Source organism: Mobula birostris, chromosome 3 (genome assembly GCF_030028105.1).
Source record: "Mobula birostris isolate sMobBir1 chromosome 3, sMobBir1.hap1, whole genome shotgun sequence".
Lineage (NCBI taxonomy): Eukaryota > Metazoa > Chordata > Chondrichthyes > Myliobatiformes > Myliobatidae > Mobula > Mobula birostris.
In genome coordinates, this window is record NC_092372.1 from 229866505 (window position 1) to 229883700 (window position 17196).

The 17196-nt window shown below is 42.0% G+C and overlaps 1 protein-coding gene across 1 annotated transcript; it reads right to left on the reverse strand.

The window, feature by feature from the left end:
• Window positions 1-13740: 13740 nt before the first annotated feature.
• On the reverse strand, window positions 13741-15232 carry LOC140195742 (protein rapunzel-like). The gene is made up of 3 exons (XM_072254447.1): window positions 14894-15232; window positions 14523-14783; window positions 13741-13755 (listed from the first exon to the last, which is right to left on the reverse strand). The coding sequence occupies exons 1-3, from the start codon at window positions 15230-15232 to the stop codon at window positions 13741-13743; spliced, it is 615 nt and encodes a 204-aa protein (XP_072110548.1).
• Between the last annotated feature and the right edge of the window lie 1964 nt (window positions 15233-17196).

The window sequence follows — 17196 nt, forward strand, 5'->3', positions numbered from 1 at the left end:
CCATATTTATATTGAATCTTTTTTCTAAGCAAGAAAGAACCAAAATAGTTATCCCTTAAAAAGAAAAACCAGCGCCATTTTAAAATTTAACATTAAATCCCTAAAAAAACTTTAAATTCGGCTATAAGACGCTGTAATAAAGCAGAAGAAAAGTTAATAGCATATTTAACCCAACTAAATTTTCGAAAATTTCAATTAATAATATTATCAGTAATCGAACCCTCCCATATATATATATATATATATATATATACATACACACATAAATACATATATATATATATATATATATATATATACACACACACACACACACACACACATACATATATATATATATATATATATATACACACACACACACACACACACACATATATATATATATATATATATATATATATATATACACACACACAAAGAAGCCCCATTAGTAGCAAAACCTACCAATTAATTAATGAAGAAAGACACAAAAGAAGGCATCAAACTAAACATTAGGTTAAAGGAACAAGTCCCTTTATCTTCTTTTTCTCTGTCGAATGCCCGAGTAACCACTTAAACAGTCACACTTGAACCGTAGATTTTCTTCCCAAAAAAAAAGCAATAGTATGCAATAATGAACAAATCTCCTTATCTTCTTTTATTAGTCTCTCAATGAAATATCCAAGTAACCTTCTTAAATTTTATTTCCGAAATACCAATAAGTTACAGATAACCACACAACCTTTCAGACAGTTCATTCGGTAGTGGCGGCAGGTATAGTTTGAACGAACTCCACTGCAGCTTTTGGATCAAAAACTGTACGAGGTGGAGAGTTAAATGGAAAAACCTTAACTCTTGTCGGGTAATGCAAAGAAGGAAACAGTTTCTTATCATATGCCTGTTTCATTGCCAGAGCAAACCTTGATCTTTGTTCCATTACCTCGTTCGGATAATCCTCATAAAAACGGAGCTCAAATTCCCTAAATCTAAAAACTCTCTGTTTTCTTGCCTGTCGCATTATTTGATCTTTAATTTTAAAGTGATGAAAACAAAACAGACCTTGGTTTATTTGAATCTTTACATTTCGAAGTAAAAGCTCTGTGCGCTCTTTCTATAGTAGGCAGCTGTGATAATATGGTAGGAAATAAGGTACGAAAAAGCTTACCAAAGTAAGCAGTTAAATCTCCATCTACAGCTGTTTCTTGCAGCCCAACAATTCGTATATTCCTTCGACGAGACCTAGTTTCCAGGTCTATGATCTTATCTTGATATCTTTCCAAAAGAGTTGTAACTTCAAACCAATTTTGTTTAGTTATCTTCAATTCCTCTTCGTGTGTAATAACTTGAGTTTCCAAGTCTTTAAGTTTTCCCAGAAATGACTTCATTTCATTACTATTCTTTTCCAGTTGGTCTTTAATTGACCTATTCTGATCCTTAACTGTATTCAGTGTCCGAACCATATCTTCAGCTCATGGTGGCATTTCATCAGATCTTTCCTTTTCCATCTTTCCTTTCCCATTAGGGTCAGACAAGTTCTTTCCACTCCTCTTCGACATAGACATATTGTTCCCCCTCATGAATCAGCAAATAAAAAAAATTAAATTCGAAGTTTAAACTAGGGGGAGAGGAAAAAAACTAAGTGCAGACAGGCAAATTTTGAAAATTCGTAAGAAAGATGTTACCCCGGCTTGGGAATATGAAGAAATCAGTAAGATTTTTCAAGATTTTTGTACTGAACTTTATAAATCTCAATGTCCAGTAGTTTCTTCTAAAATGAATGCTTTCTTACGAAATATTGTTTTCCCTAAAACTTCTGTTGAGGATCAAAAAAACTCTTGATGCCCAGATTACTGAAGCTGAAACTCATAAAGCTATTTTTTTCAATGCAATCTGGTAAGGCCCCTGGACTTGATGCCTATCCTGTAGAATTTTATAAAAATTTGGAAAATTGCTTTCTCCGTATATGTTGGAAATGTTTAAGGATTCTTTTGTGAAAGGTGATTTACCGCTACTTTCTGTGAGTCTTCTATTTCTTTGATTCTTAAAGAGGATAAAGATCCTACTGATTGTGCCTCATATAGACCTATTACATTATTTAATGTCGATGCTAAGATTCTGTCAAAGATAATGGCCAGTCGGTTGGAGAATATTTTGGGTAAAATTATGTTTAGGATCAAACAGGCTTTACAAGGGTCGTTATTCTTTTTCAAATGTCCGGAGACTATTTAACATTATATTTTCGTCCTCTTTTAAAACTCCACAATGCGTCGTCTCTTTGGATGCTGAAAAAGCGTTCGATCGAGTCGAATGGAAATATTTAGGTAATGTTTCAGAGACCTTTGGCTTTGGTGTTAATTTTAATAATTGGATTAAAATTGTATATAAAGCTCCTATTGCTACTGTTATTACTAATAACTGTATGTCTTTTTTCAGTTTTCAAGGGGGGGGCAAGTCAAGGTTGTGCATTAAGTCCTTTGTTATTTAATTTAATATTAGAACCCCTTGCTATTGCTCTTCGTGGATACTTGTGGGATTTTTGTGAATCAGACCATTCATAAGATTTCTCTTTATGCTGACGATTTATTGGTTTATATATCTAATCCCTAGAAATCTATTCCTGCCTTGCTAACATTACTTAAATAATTTGGAGATTTTTCAGGTGTTACGTAACCGACAACAATGACTATTAATCGAGACAGGTTTTATGAAAACAAGCAAACATTTATTAAACACATATAAGCGATAAGGGGAAAAAAAAACAAAAAGGAAAACTTTAACCGGAGGTTAAACAGGTACGCAGCCGTTCATCAACTCCGCTCGGCTCTGGTTCTTAAAGCGTTAAATGCGAAAACAGTTCTTAAAGCGATACAGTCAGATATAGTTCTTAAAACGATTACTTCGAAAGTCCAACAGTTTTACACATTCAATCGGGAGAAACTTCTCTGGAGTACGATTTCTTCACCGACGCACCATTACTGCCGGTTCTGTCCACAGAATTCCCGATGCAGAAAATAAACAGTTTAAATCGACTGACGTTAAATTCCTTTTAGAGAGAGAGAGCCTTTGTGCATGAACTCATTGCGCTATTGCAAGAGTTATCTCAATGCAGGTTCTCTTCAACGAAGACTCAATAAGGTCGATTCTTTATTAAACTGCACGACGATGCCGACTTCTCTCGATCCTTCGATGAATTCTTCACTCTCCCTTCAAAACTGTCGGAATTGAGTAAATTGGCACTTCCAGCCACAAATTTCCAGTTCAAATACAATATCTTGTAAGAGAACGCACCTTCCGTTTTAAAAATGAAACTACGTCACAAAAACAAACACACAACAAAAACGGAGGCACAACACGTTCTAACCAGAAATCTACAAGCTCCAAAAACCTACTGCGTCACCCGAGTCGACCCTTATATACTCACGGCGGGGGGGGGGCGCGCACATGTCATCCCGTGACCTCACATCGGCGGGAAAATCACATCAGGTGACCTCCAAAAGACCATTACATCATTCCCACAAAAAAACCATCTCCTTCAGCAGGTAACACAGGTTATAAAGTAAATTTTAGTAAAAGTGAATTGTTTCCTTTAAATGAATCTGTTTCTATATATGATAATACGCCTTTCAAAGTCACGGATTCTTTTAGATATTTAGGTGTTATAATCACTAAAAACTATAAGGATGTTTATAAAGTCAATTTTGGTTCCTTGGTAGACTCTATGAAGTATTTATTTAGTAGATTGAGTCCACTTACATTTTCACTTGTTGGTCGCATCCATATGGTCAAAATGATGATTTTACCAAAATTTTTGTATTTATTTCAGAATATTCCTGTTTTTTAACTAAAAAGTTTTTTTGATGAGATTGATTCTATTATTTTATCTTTTATTTGGAATAATAAAAGACGAAGGATTAGTAAATGTCACTTACAAAATTTGAAAAAGGATGGAGGTCTCGCTTTGCCTAATTTAAGAATTTATTACTGGGCTGTTAATGTGCGATGCATGTCCTTTTGGTTATATTGGGTTGATAAGGACGATCGGCCAATTTGGGTAGACTTGGAATTCAAAGCTGTGAAACAGTTCTATTTAACCTCGTTATTGGGAGCTGCTTTACCTGTACAATTAACTAAAGTTGGTAATTTAAACTTATACCCTGTGATTAAGCATTCTTTACAAACTTGGCTCCAGTTCCGCAATTTTTTTTAATCTTAAAGAATTAAACTTTGTAGTTTAATTTATCGAAATTACTTTTTAAGCCTTCTTTGAGTGATCCAATTATTTTACTTTGGAAAAAATATAGGTATTAATTCTTTTTTTGTATTTATTTGAAGAAGATAGACTGATGTCTTTTGAATAATTAGTTGATAAATATTCTCTTTCATACTCACATTTATAACAATACCTTCAAGTTAGACATTTCTGACAAAAATATTTAAGTAATTTTCCTTATATATTGGATACTGACCTGTTAGATACTATTATGAGTATGAACCCTTCAATGAAGGGTTCTATTGGAAGAATTTATAATTTACCGTTACAATGGGATAAGTGTCCTTTATTTAAGATTAAACAAGATTGGGAAAAGGAACTCAATTTGACTTTTATGACGGAGGATTGGATGCAGATTCTGAAACTGGTTAACTCTTCTTCGATCCGTGCTAGTCATTCACTGATTCAATTTAAAATTGTACATTGTTACTATCTGACGAAGAAGGGACTGTCTAAAATATTCCCCAATGCCGATAGTTATTGAGATAGATATAAAACTGAGACAGCTACGCTGACACACATCTTTTGGTCTTGTTCCAACTGGAACAGTTCTGGAAGTCAGCTTTTTCGACAATTTCTAAAGCACTTAAAATTAACTTACAACCCGACAAATTAACTGTACTTTTTGGAATAATTCCTCAAAATATCCGTGGCATCTCTCTGTCGGACCAACATGTTATTGCATTTGTTACATTGATAGCTAGGAGGGCCATTTTGTTGAAGTGGAAGGATACATCGGCTCCCAATTTGTCACAATGGTTCTCTCAAGTGATGCTATGTCTTAGTTTGGAGAAAATTAGAAGTCGAACCTTTGAACCTATGTTTGATTTTGAGAAAAGATGGGGTTCATTTGCTCGTTATTATTTGAGTTAATTGATAAATTTCCACCACGATCTAATAGTAAATTTTTGGTACGTTTTTTTTCTTGCTGGCGGTTTGATATTTATCTTTAGAAGCATTTTGTATGATGCATGGCTCCGGGGTTGAACACCTAATGGGTTCCCCCCCCCCCCACTTTTTCTTGCTTAGTAGGGTTTTTTATCATCAATTTTTTTTTTCAATCTTTAAAATAATGTTTTTTTTTTGAGACATTGTAAGTGTTGCTTACTTTGATGTAATTATGTTAGTTTTGGATAATAATAATAAAAAGATTTGAAAAGAAAGAAAGAAAACCTGACTTATTTCCCAGAGCCTCCAGGCACAGTAAAACAACATCCGCAAAAGGAGTCTATGATGGCAAGATGATCGTCTTTGTCCGGATGTAATTTCCAAGTCTCGGATATGGGGTCTTCCAGTTCTGCGACGAATTGTGGCTTCATGTACTCCCTAAATGCTCCATTCGGAATGCTTTCCTCATCGGATCATTAAAGCAGCTTTAATTTCATACCCAGCTGAGGAACGTTGCAGGAATCATATCATTTACCGGCAAAGCGTCCTAAATCAAAGGTCTCGTCCGGAAAGTCGACTGTTTACTCTTTTCCATAGAGGATGCCTGTCGTGCTGAGTTCCTCCGGACTTTTGTGTGTGTTGGTTGCATTTTCAGCATCTGCAGACCTTCTCGCGTTTGTGAAGGGTCCAGGACATCCGATTGTGGTCGTCCCAGACTCCCAATATCCTGGTGGGAAGATTTGCTATTGCTACTGGGGAGGGTTCAAGCTAGATTTGCAGGGGTTGAGAACGGTACTGAAGTGGCAGAGGATGGGGAGGTTGCGGCACAAGCAGAGAGAGCTTATAGGGAGGAAGGATAGGTAGACGATAGAGCAAAGATGCACTCAGTCTGATGGTTTCAGATGTGTCTATTTTAATGCAATGCGTATTATAAATAAGACAAATGAACTTAGAGCGTGTCCGCTGAGTGTGCCAGTGTTTAGATCCTTCAAAAAGGACAGGGAGGGAGGGAAAAGAAGTGGCGGCGTGGCATTGTTAATCAGGGATACTGTCCCGGCTGCAGAAAAGGAAGAAGTCATGAAGGGATTATCGACTGAGTCAGTGTGGGTGGAAGTCAGAAACAGGAAGGGGGCAATAACTACTGTGTGGTTTTTATCGATCCTGGACCCCAATGAAAACAGGGACATCGAGGAGCAGATAGGGAGGCAGATTCTGGAACGGTGCAATAACAATAGGGTTGTTGAGGTGGGAGATTTTAACTTCCCTAATATTGACTGGCATCTCATTAGAGGTAGTGGCTTAGATGGGGTGAAGTTTGTTAGGTGCATTCAAGATTTTTTTTCCCTGACACAATTTGTAGATATGTAAAGCAGAGGAGAAGCTGTACTTGATCTGGAATTGGGAAATGACCCTGGTCAGGTGTCAGCTCTCTCGGTGGGAGAGAATTTTGGAGGCAGTGATCACAATTCTATTGAACTCAACCATAGCCTTAAGAGGGAATAGAACAGACAATTCGCGAAAGCATTTAATTGGGATAGGGGGAAATACGATGCTATTAGGCATGAATCTGGGAGCATAAAATGGGAGCAGATGTAGAAACGTGGCAAATGTTCAGGGAACATTTTCATGGTGTTCTTTTTAAATATGTTCCATTGAGGTAGGGAAAGAACGCTAGGCTAAAAGAACCATAGTGTACAAAGGATATGGAAAACTCAGTTAAGGCAGAAAGAAAAAGCTTACGAAGTGTTCATGAAAAGAGTTCGAGAAAATTAGAAGGTTGTCAGGAAGGAGCTTAAGAATAAAATTAAGAGAGCTAGAAGGGGCCATTAGAAGGCAATGGCGAGCAGGATTGGGGGAAACCCCAGAGCCATTCTGCAAGTATGTGAAGAGTAAGTGGATGAGCGGTGTGAGAATAGCACCAATCAGGCGCGATAGTGCATGGTGTTCATGGGGTCAGAGAAGGTAACGGAGGTATTTAATGAATTCTTTGCTTCAGTATTCACCAGAGAAAAGGACCTCGGCAATTGTGAGGATGAATTACAGCGGACTGAAAAGCTTCAGTGTGTAGACATTAAGAAAGAGGATGTGCTGGACCTTTTGAAAAGCAATAAGTTAGATAGGGCGCCAAGTCGAGTAGGGGACCGTGCACAATTCTGATTTGATGGAGACGGACGTGAGAGCACAGAGGAACATCTGGAAGACTTCTGAAATGACTGCTTCGCTGCCGCTGCTACTGTGTGGTAACCGGAATCTCCGGAGCAGAAGGCCCCGAAATCCTCGGCTTTGCGTGTTTCAGCGGCCGGGGTGAGTTCGAAGGCGCTCGGTAGAGGATGCCGCCCGGGAGGCTGTATCGGAGAGGCTGCTCGGAAGCTCGGAGTTTTCGGACAGATGGACTCAGGGTCGGCTGGGGTCGGCTGCTTCCAAGGCATCGGTAAGTTGACGGTGCCTGGAGGTTTATGGCAGGGAGTTTCTCCCTTTTGCCGCCTGCTATCGGGGACTCGGGAGTCGATCGACTCGGGGACTTGTGACACTTTGTTTACCGTGCCCATGGTTTGTTCTTCATCAAATTATGGTATTCCTTTGCACTGCTGTAACTATATGTTATAGTTATGTGGTTTTGTCAGTATTAGTCTTTGGTTTGTCCTGTTTTCTGTGATATCACTCCGGAGAAACATTGTATCATTTCTTATTGCATGTATGCGTTTCTAAATGACAATAAAAGAGGGCTGGGTGTTCTCATAATCTAATCTAAATCTGTGTACTGTTTCTGAGCCTCTGACGATGATCTTTGCATCATCAATAGGGACGAAGAACGACCGGAGGACTAGCGTGTTGCCAACGTTGTTCCCTTGCTCAAACAAGGGAGTAGAGATAACTCGGAAGATTATAGACCAGTGAGTCTTACTTCAGTGGTGAGCAAGTTGTTGGAAAAGATCCTGACAGACAGGATTTATATGCATTGGGAAAGACATAATCTGATTAGGGTTCGTCAACATGGTTTTGTCAAGGGCAGATCGTGTCTTCCGAGCCTGATCGAATTTATTTCAGGACGTGGCTAAACACATTGATGAAGGTAGTGCAGTAGAGCAGTAGATGTAGTATATATGGATTTCAGCAACGCATTTGATAAGAGTCCCCATACAAAGTTCATTCAGAAAATAGGGAGGCATGAGATCCTTGGAGACGTTGCTTTGTAGATCCAGGATTGGCTTACCTACACAAGGCAGAGGATGGTTGTAGATGGTTCGTATTGTGCATGGAGTACGCTGACCAGTGGTGTTCCGCAGGGATCTGTTCTGGGACCCCTTCTCTTTGTGATTTTTATCAATGACCTGGCTGAGGAAGTAGGAGGGTGGGTTAGTTAGTTTGCTGATGACGGAAAGGTTGGTAGTGTTGTGGATAGCTTGGAGGATAGACAGAGCATGCAGCAGGACATCGCTACGATGCAGAGCTGGAAAATGGACCCAAATGAGTATGAAATGTTTCATTTAGGCAGGTCAAATTTGAAGATAGAATACAGTATTACAGTAATGGTAAGACTCGGCAGTATGGAGTATCAGAGAAAACTTGGGGTCTGCATCCATAGGAGACTAAAATCTGCTGAGCAGGTTGACAGTGTTGTTAAGAAGGCGTGCGGTGTGTTGGCCTTCATCAACGGTGGGATTGATTTCAAGAACCGTGAGGTAATGTTACAGCTGTATCAGACCCCAATGGAAGGATGTGGATACTCTAGACAGAGTGCAGAGGAGATATACAAGGACGTATCCTGGAATGGAGAGCGTGCCGTATGACAATAAGTTGAGTGAACTTGGCCTCTTCTCCTTGGAGCGACAGGGAATCAGATGTGACCTGATAGAGGTGTATAAGATGATGAGAGGCATTGATCGTGTGGATAGCCTGAGAATGTTTACCAGAGGTGGTGGTTAACACAAGAGGGCATAGTTTTAAGGTGCTTGGCAAGAGCTACAGAGGGGATGTCAGGGGTACTTTTACACATGGAGAGTTGTGGGTGGGTAGAATGCACCGCCAGGAATGGTGGTGCGGGCGGATACAATGGGGTCTTGTAAGAGACCCTAAGGTACATGGAGCTCAGAAAAATCGAGGGCTATGCTGTTGGGAAATTCTAGACAATTTCTAGAGTAGGTTTAATGACGCCACAACATTGCTCGACGATGCGTCTGTAATGTGCTGTAGGTTTATATGTTAAATATTCTATGTGCCTACATTAAAACGTCGAGTTCCAGTATATCCATTAACTATCTGCCTTGCTCTCTCATTTCACAACGTTATTCCCAGAAAACGAGGGTTTAAGATGCATCTGCTGTAATAGGGCAGAATGCTGATGATACAAAGATTGGAGGTGTAGTAGACAGAGAGGAAGGTTTTCAGAGCCTGCAGAGGGACTTGGACCAGCTGGAAAAATGGGCTGAAAAATGGCAGATGGAGTTTAATACAGACAAGTGTGAGGTATTGCACGTTGGAAGGACAAACCAACGTAGAACATACAGGGTTAATGGTAAGGCACTGAGGAGTGCAGTGGAACAGAGGGATCTGGGAATACAGATACAAAGTTCCCTAAAAGTGGCGCCACAGGTAGATAGGGTCGTAAAGAGGGCTTTTGGTACATTGGCCTTTATTAATCGAAGTATTGAGTATAAGAGCTGGAATGTTATGATGAGGTTGTATAAGGCATTGGTGAGGCCGAATCTGGAGTATTGTGTTCAGTTTTGGTCACCAAGTTACAGGAAGGATATAAATAAGGTTGAAAGAGTGCAGAGAAGGTTTACAAGGATGTTGCTGGGACTTGAGAAACTGAGTTACAGAGAAAGGTTGAATAGGTTAGGACTTTATTCCCTGGAGCGTAGAAGAATGAGGGGAGATTTGATAGAGGTATATAAAATTATGATGGGTATAGATAGAGTGAATGCAAGCAGGCTTTTTCCACGGAGGCTGGGGGAGAAAAAAAACAGAAGTTTAAAGGGAACATTAGGTGGGGCTTCTTCACACGGAGAGTGGTGGGAGTATGGAATGAGCTGCCAGACGAGGTGGTAAATGCGGGTTCTTTTTTAACATTTAAGAATAAATTGGGCAGATACATGTATGGGAGGTGTATGGAGGGATATGGTCCGTGTGCAGGTCAGTGGGACTAGGCAGAAAATGGTTTGGCACAGCCAAGAAGGGCCAAAAGGCCTGTTTCTGTGCTGTAGTTTCTATGGTTCTAATACATTCCGCATCCCTCACCAATGCGTGTGTCGCTCTGGCCTACCCTTTCAGTATGACATTGAGCGAGCATCAGTAATGTGCTGATGTAGATGGCAATTTCAGGTCGAGCGCACCGGGGTTTCGCAGCCTTGGGAGCAGCGCAGGAAATAAGTATGGCTGAGAGCACAATCTCAAGTGACTTGATACTGGCTGCGGAGCTAGTGAAGGCTGGCTGCTATTGAGGATCTTGTGGGGGAGGGGGAGAATGTCATGGTTATGTTGAATCTTCAGGGTTGAGGACTGGGGCGCCAATGCACAGATTCAGAAATAAAGAAATCTCCAGGCGGATGTCGAATCAGACCGTCCATCATGAACAGTAGCCTCCCCACCATGGAGGACATTTCCAAAATAAGGTGCCTCAAGAAAGCGGCATCCATGTTGAAATGCTCCCAGCATCCAGGACATGCCCTCTCGTCATCACTATAATCAGGGAGGAGGTCAGGAAACAGAAAACCCACCCTCAACGTTTTACAAACGCGTTTTCCTCTCCACCGTGAGGTTTCTGAATGGGCCATGAACTTATGTACACTACGGCGCTTTCTGCTCTCACATCACACGACTTGCTTATGTAAAGGGTTTCATCTTTTATGTTACTGTGTAGGCTAATTAAAATGGCTTCTTTATCATGTTATAATTGAAATGGATTCCTTGTTATGTTAACTGCTGTGAAAGTCCTCCCGCTAGCAATTTGTTTAGATTATGTTATTGATAAGAGGCTGAACGAACCAATTTGGAAAGATGTTATTCTTTCTGTGTGTCTGTAAGTTATTGTGATGCGCAGGTTTTTGGGCAGAAGGCGCGCGAGAGAGAAGGAGGATGGACAAGGTGCCGTGTGTCGGTTAACGGGGTCGGAGCCCGAAAAGGAGTCCGAGGTCCAGGGTGTTCGGCGAGGAGAGGAGACGGAGGCGAACTCCTGTGGAGCGTCTGGTCGACCACCGTTGTTGGTCCCAGGCTGCAGGTCGAGGTGGACCGAGGGGACCGCAGGGTGAAGAAGGAGGGTCTCGAGCTCCAACTGTTTGTGCACGAACAGATTGAACTTTGATAAGCGTGGCGCCTTTTATTTTCCTTTTATATTTTATCTCTATTAATTATATAGTTCCAGTAATATCTGTAAACTGTATTTCATTTAATCGTATCTGGTGTGTTGTCTGTTATTTGGGCGGGGTGGGGTACCTCACACAGCATCCACACAAACTGATTACCCAGTTTGGCGGGGTCGAGGGCTATTTCCCGAGACGACCGCGAGCTGAGCGACCCTGAAGCTTGCCCGGGGGGGGGGGGGGGGTTACACTTATTTTTATGCATTGCGTATTGTAACTGAAAATTTGTTTGTATATTGCTCTATACTGCTGTAGAAAAACAATTAATTTCTGAACATATGTCAGCGCTGATAGTGATTCAGGGAGTATTGAACATTTGTCCTGATCTTGGTGTTTCTCTTAAATAGAACCATTGCTTGTCAATTTTGTGCTTGTATTTTAACTGCAGCTCACATATCAACAAGTGTATGTGAGAGAGTGGGGAGTGTGGTAGAGAGTTAGCGTATCTGCTGATGTGTGAGGGAGAGTAAGAGAGAGAGGTGGGGAGGACAGGTGACTAAGGGATGGAGGGGTGAGAACCAGAGAGGGTAGAAAAAAATATGAGGGAAAACGTGAGGGAGGGATAAAAGATAGGAAGGATGGGGAAAACTGGAGAGGGCGGGAAAGGGGAGAACAAGATGGAGGAGAGAGAGAGTGAGAGAGAGAGACTCTGTCAGGTTCATATGTTAAAATTTATTTTAGTGCAAGGACCATTTTGGCTAAATCAGATGAAGCTAACGCCTGGAATAGAGTGCAAGCGTGATGCTGTAGCCATGACGTAGGCACAGAATCCATATTCCTCCATTCCCATCTTGTTTAAATCTCTATTTAATGGTTCTAAAAACAGCACCATTATTTCTATATGTTTTTATCTCCACTCCTGGAAGTACATTCCATACCTTTGTCAGTCTCCGTGAAATAAACTTGCCATATACATCTCTCTTCACCTCACCCCCCTTACCTGATATCTCTGCCCTCTAGTATTAGACATTTCAAACCAGGGGAAGGAAAAGGCGCTGGCTAACTCTATATGTTTCAGATATATTCAGAAAACTGCTAGCATTCCACCAAAACTCTCCTTATATCTCATTCCTAATAATCCAGGCAGCATCCTGGACAACCTCGTCTGTACTCCTCTGCAACTCCAAATCCAGCGCTATAATGCGGCGACCAGAGGTCGCACAAATACATATCCAGATGTAATAGGGATCCTATCTGTAATCCTTAGTGTCCCAACCATTGAAGGCCAGCAGGCACTGCAGTTTCTTTATTCCCGAAATACTTGCTTCACTCTTTTCATGGAATTGTGAAGTGGGACCCCCAAATGCCCCTGTACACGAATTTCCTAAGGGTCATGCCATGTCATTGTAACTTCCTCTCTAATGTGTCCTGTCAACAGCAACATGACACTCTAGTCCGGATTAAATTTCAGTCACTATTTCTCACCTTCAATCTTCGCCTGATCTACATTCTGCTGTGTCTTTTCACAACCTCCAGACCTGTTCAGAATGCGCCAATTTTGTGTCGCCTGCAAATTTTCTAATCCGCACTGTCGACAAATCACAAATACCGATGGCCATACATTGCATTGTTATTGGGATAGTGTTTCTCCCGATGGAACTGACGATGGCACCGCATAAATTGAAGAGTGAAACAGTTATCAGATTTTGAGCATTCCATTTGCGTTTATTTAGCTCAGTCCCAAACAGTCTAACAATCAGTTTTATTTCTTAGTTCCAAGTAATCAGTATAAGTAAAACCCAGCCATTACATAAATCTGGTACAGTTTAAAGTAAATCTATTTGAACGATTTCATTGTTGCAGGCAGCACAAGCAGCACAGATCAGATTATCGCAGAAACAAAGTACAATTGAAATTGCCCCTCTGTGGGGAAGCACGGTTTTTGGCCTGACGGAACCACAGCTTGGCGTTCCGGCTGATCAACTGTTAGTCTTTGGTATTCCTTGCCCCGCCCGTGCCGCAGCTTCAACCCGGCAAAGGCTCAGGTAAGGGATCTGAAGACTGAAAGGTGAATACTGGGGGAGAGAAGCCTGTAGGCGAGTTATTATCTGGTCGCCATTTGACGGCTGTGGCATAGCAAACCCGCTCCGATGTCACCACCCTGTCGCCGTGGGAGTACGGTTGTTCTTTCAGACTCCCCTTGACCCCATGTATGCCTTCCTCACTGACCCATTACAAAAAAAGAAAACCTCCGGCCCTCGGGTTAGGAAGGAGGACTGCAAGGCGTTTGCAAGGCTCTCATGTGTTCAGCACCTGTTGTGACAGAACCGTTAAGGGTGAGGAAGAGTGCCGGTGCATTTTATAAAGGGGTGTTAGGAAGCGGGCAATGTCAGGCTCTTATAATTCAGTGAATCACAGCGCTGGCGGTAGCGCTTCAAGTTAGCGTTCTGGGAGCTGTGTCAGGGGTGACCTGAGTCCTGCAGTCGGAACTCAGGTCGGGAAGCGGAGAGATACTACAGAATGTTGGTGACGCTGAGGTTAAATGGCACAATGCGGTTTTTGAATTTTGCGTGTGATGGATAGCAGGGTAATATACGCGTGACTCGGGGCGCAGTGGGGAATTACATGGTGTGTCCCATACAATCATAGGTTTATGCTCGGTGAACGTACAGGGTAACACCACTATAGTCCTTACAGAAATCACATTCAGCGGGAAAGCTCGAGGCGCAGCATAGACCTTTATACCGTCTCACTGCGTGGACACCGTGCCCAGCGGGGAGACCATGGCATACATATACGGCCACTTCTCTGGCATCATTGAAGTGGTCTCTCCCTTCCATTAGCTGCCTGACGAGTCTCTCATCAACTGCCTTTGGGTCAGTGCTGTAGGCGACAACAATATTAACATTGTTGAGCCTGAAAAAGCAAATGAAGTTACAGGCAACGAGACAGTGATTATCAAATCCCCTGACGGAATTATAGGCTCGCACTGACCAGCAGACCCAATCATACTTTTTTTAAAATTTTTCCAATACATAGGATGAGCATTGGTTATTATTTCTCCCTTCCTTCTCCTTTACGAATCTCTCTGTATCTATCTTCGCCTGCTCCGCAAACTCATTGATGCAGCGATCTATCATGGATTTAATTTTCTCGTCGACCTTGGACAATTTCTCGTCCCACTGTTTCTCCAGCGCCTTGGCGTCGTTCCCGGTGATGGCCGCGTGAGCCAGCCAGGGTATCATGCCGGTACAGAAGAGGCTCTTCAGACGGACACAGAACTGCTCCATCAGGCGCCGGTTCCTCTGATCACATTTCATGACGGTGTCCAGGATGGGTTGCTGAAGAGGCCGAGTAACCCATCACAGCATCGTAGAGAGTGTTGAGATTCTGGTCCCCCTTGCTCGCGTCGAAGTGTTTGAGAAACTCTTCCTTCTCAGTCTGCCGGTACTGTGGCCCCGCGTAGATGATGTCCATGTACTTCCGAAACTGGTTCTTTATGTTTTCTCATGTTTTCCTGGACCGCCCAAAGGACGTCCTTGATCTGGTCAGAAATAACATCCAGCTTGTTCCTGACGATCTGGAACTGCTCTTTCATGTAGGTCAGCTCTGGGCTGTCCACTTTGCCTAGGGCTAGTTTAACAATGGCCGCGGCTAAACTTATGAGCGGACGGAACACCCCGCATGCGGAAGCCAGCTTCTCTGCTGATTCGATGAAAGCCATCACTCCCTGTACAGCCTCAACAGCAGACTTCGTCAGCTCCAGGGAAGCTTCGGCCTTTTGAGACATGGTTCATTCACCGTTTGCCAACATTGATCAGTTCCTTGTCTGAAATCTGAGCAGAAAGCAAACATTTTTAATGCCCACATTTTCTTGGGATCGTTTCTGTGTGAAGCAAGTATAAAATAACCCTTCAAAACAGAAATTGCCATGCGAGTCCAGCCCGTCAAGCGGCATCGGTTGAGACAAAGGGACAGATAATATTGGAAGGGGACAGTATCTGGGATGACGGCAGATCAGTAATGGCTGGTGTACAGGGGGCAATTCTAAGGCGTATGTCAGATACATCTCAAAGGTGAAGACGTATTCTAACAGGAGGATGAGTCAACTATGGCAGCCATTGCTGATAAGAACAGTTAAAGACATTATGCAAGAAATGAGAGGACATATAATATAGGAAAAAATAGTGCGAAGTTACAGGGTTGAGAATCTTTTAAATCCAAAAAATGACATTTACTGCACATAAGCCATTAGGAAAGAAAAGATAAAATATGAAAATAAGCCAGTCAGTAATATAAAAGACGATACCAAGGTTTAATTCGGATATATAAATTGCAAAAGAGAAGCGAGAGTCGATGTTGGACACTGAGGAATGACGCTCAGGACGTAGCAATGTAAGGTGGAGAAATGGCGGATGAATCTAATCAATATTTTGTGTCAGTCTTCACTCTGGAAGACATTAGAGGTATGCCAGAAATTCGATAGTGTCAGGAGCAATAGTGAGTGCAGTTGCCGCCAATGATGTGATGGTGCTTGGGAAGCTGAAAGTACTGAAGATTCAATACCTATACCCCACACTTCCGGGAAGTTTTCATGCTTTATTGGTTTACAACGTTGAATCACATGGATATTATTTCGTTTTTTTTTCACACTGATCAACAGAAAAAGACTCCTTCGTGTCAAAGTGAAGCAGATTTATATAAAGTGATGTAAATTCACTACACATATAAAACACAAAACCATTGATTGCATAAGTATTCATGCCCTTTCATATCACACATCAGATTATCACTGTTGCAACCAATCGGTTTTAGAATTTAGATAATTCGATAAATAGAGATCAGATTTTGGAGATCTGTGTGCAGTCGAGGTGTTTCAAATGATTGTCGTAAAAATACACCTGTACTTTTAAGTTCCATCGGCTGGTGGGTCCGCATCCTGGGAAAAACTACAGCACAAAGACAAAAGAACAATCTAAGCAACTCTGCGAAAAGGTTATTGAAAATCACAAGTCAGGAGATGGATACAAAAGAATTTCCAAGTCACTGAATCTTCTTTGGAGCACAGTTAAGTCAATGATCAAGAAATGGAATGAATATGGCACAGCTGTAAATCTGTCTAGGTCAAGCCGTCCTCAAAACTGAGTGACCGTGCGAGAAAGGGACTAGGGAGGGAGGCCACCAGAGACCTATGACAAGTCTGGAGGAGCTACAAGCTTCAATGGCTGAGATGGGAGACGCTGCGCGTACAACAACCGTTGCCCGGTGCTTCACCAGTCGCAGCTTTGCTGAAAAAAGAATTCACATAAAATCTCAACTAGAGCTTACCAGAGGCATTTACGAGACTGGGAAGCAGCTAGAAGATGGTTTGTGGTCTGAGAGTGGCGGAGGGGCGGAGCAAAATGTCTCTAAACGGCGACTCTTTCGCTCGCATCTTCGGAAACAGCTCTATTACTATCTTTGATATACCTTTTTTCTTTTCCTTTTCAAAGTTTTTTTGAAGACCCTGACCTGGAGTTACACTCTCACTTCGGTTTGTTGCGGGAATGGGACCTGTTCTCAGAGCCTCGCAAACTGATATCCCATGGAATGGCCTGGGAGACTAGCGCGCCTTCGTTCCGCATTTTCGTGGCGCTGGAGACATGGCTGCTGCACTTGACTGAGGCGTCAAGCGAGAACGCGGAACAGCAGCTTAACATCCGTAGGGTGTGTGTCCTTTCTGGGGCCGACTCTCTGGGCGCAGAGCTCGGAAAA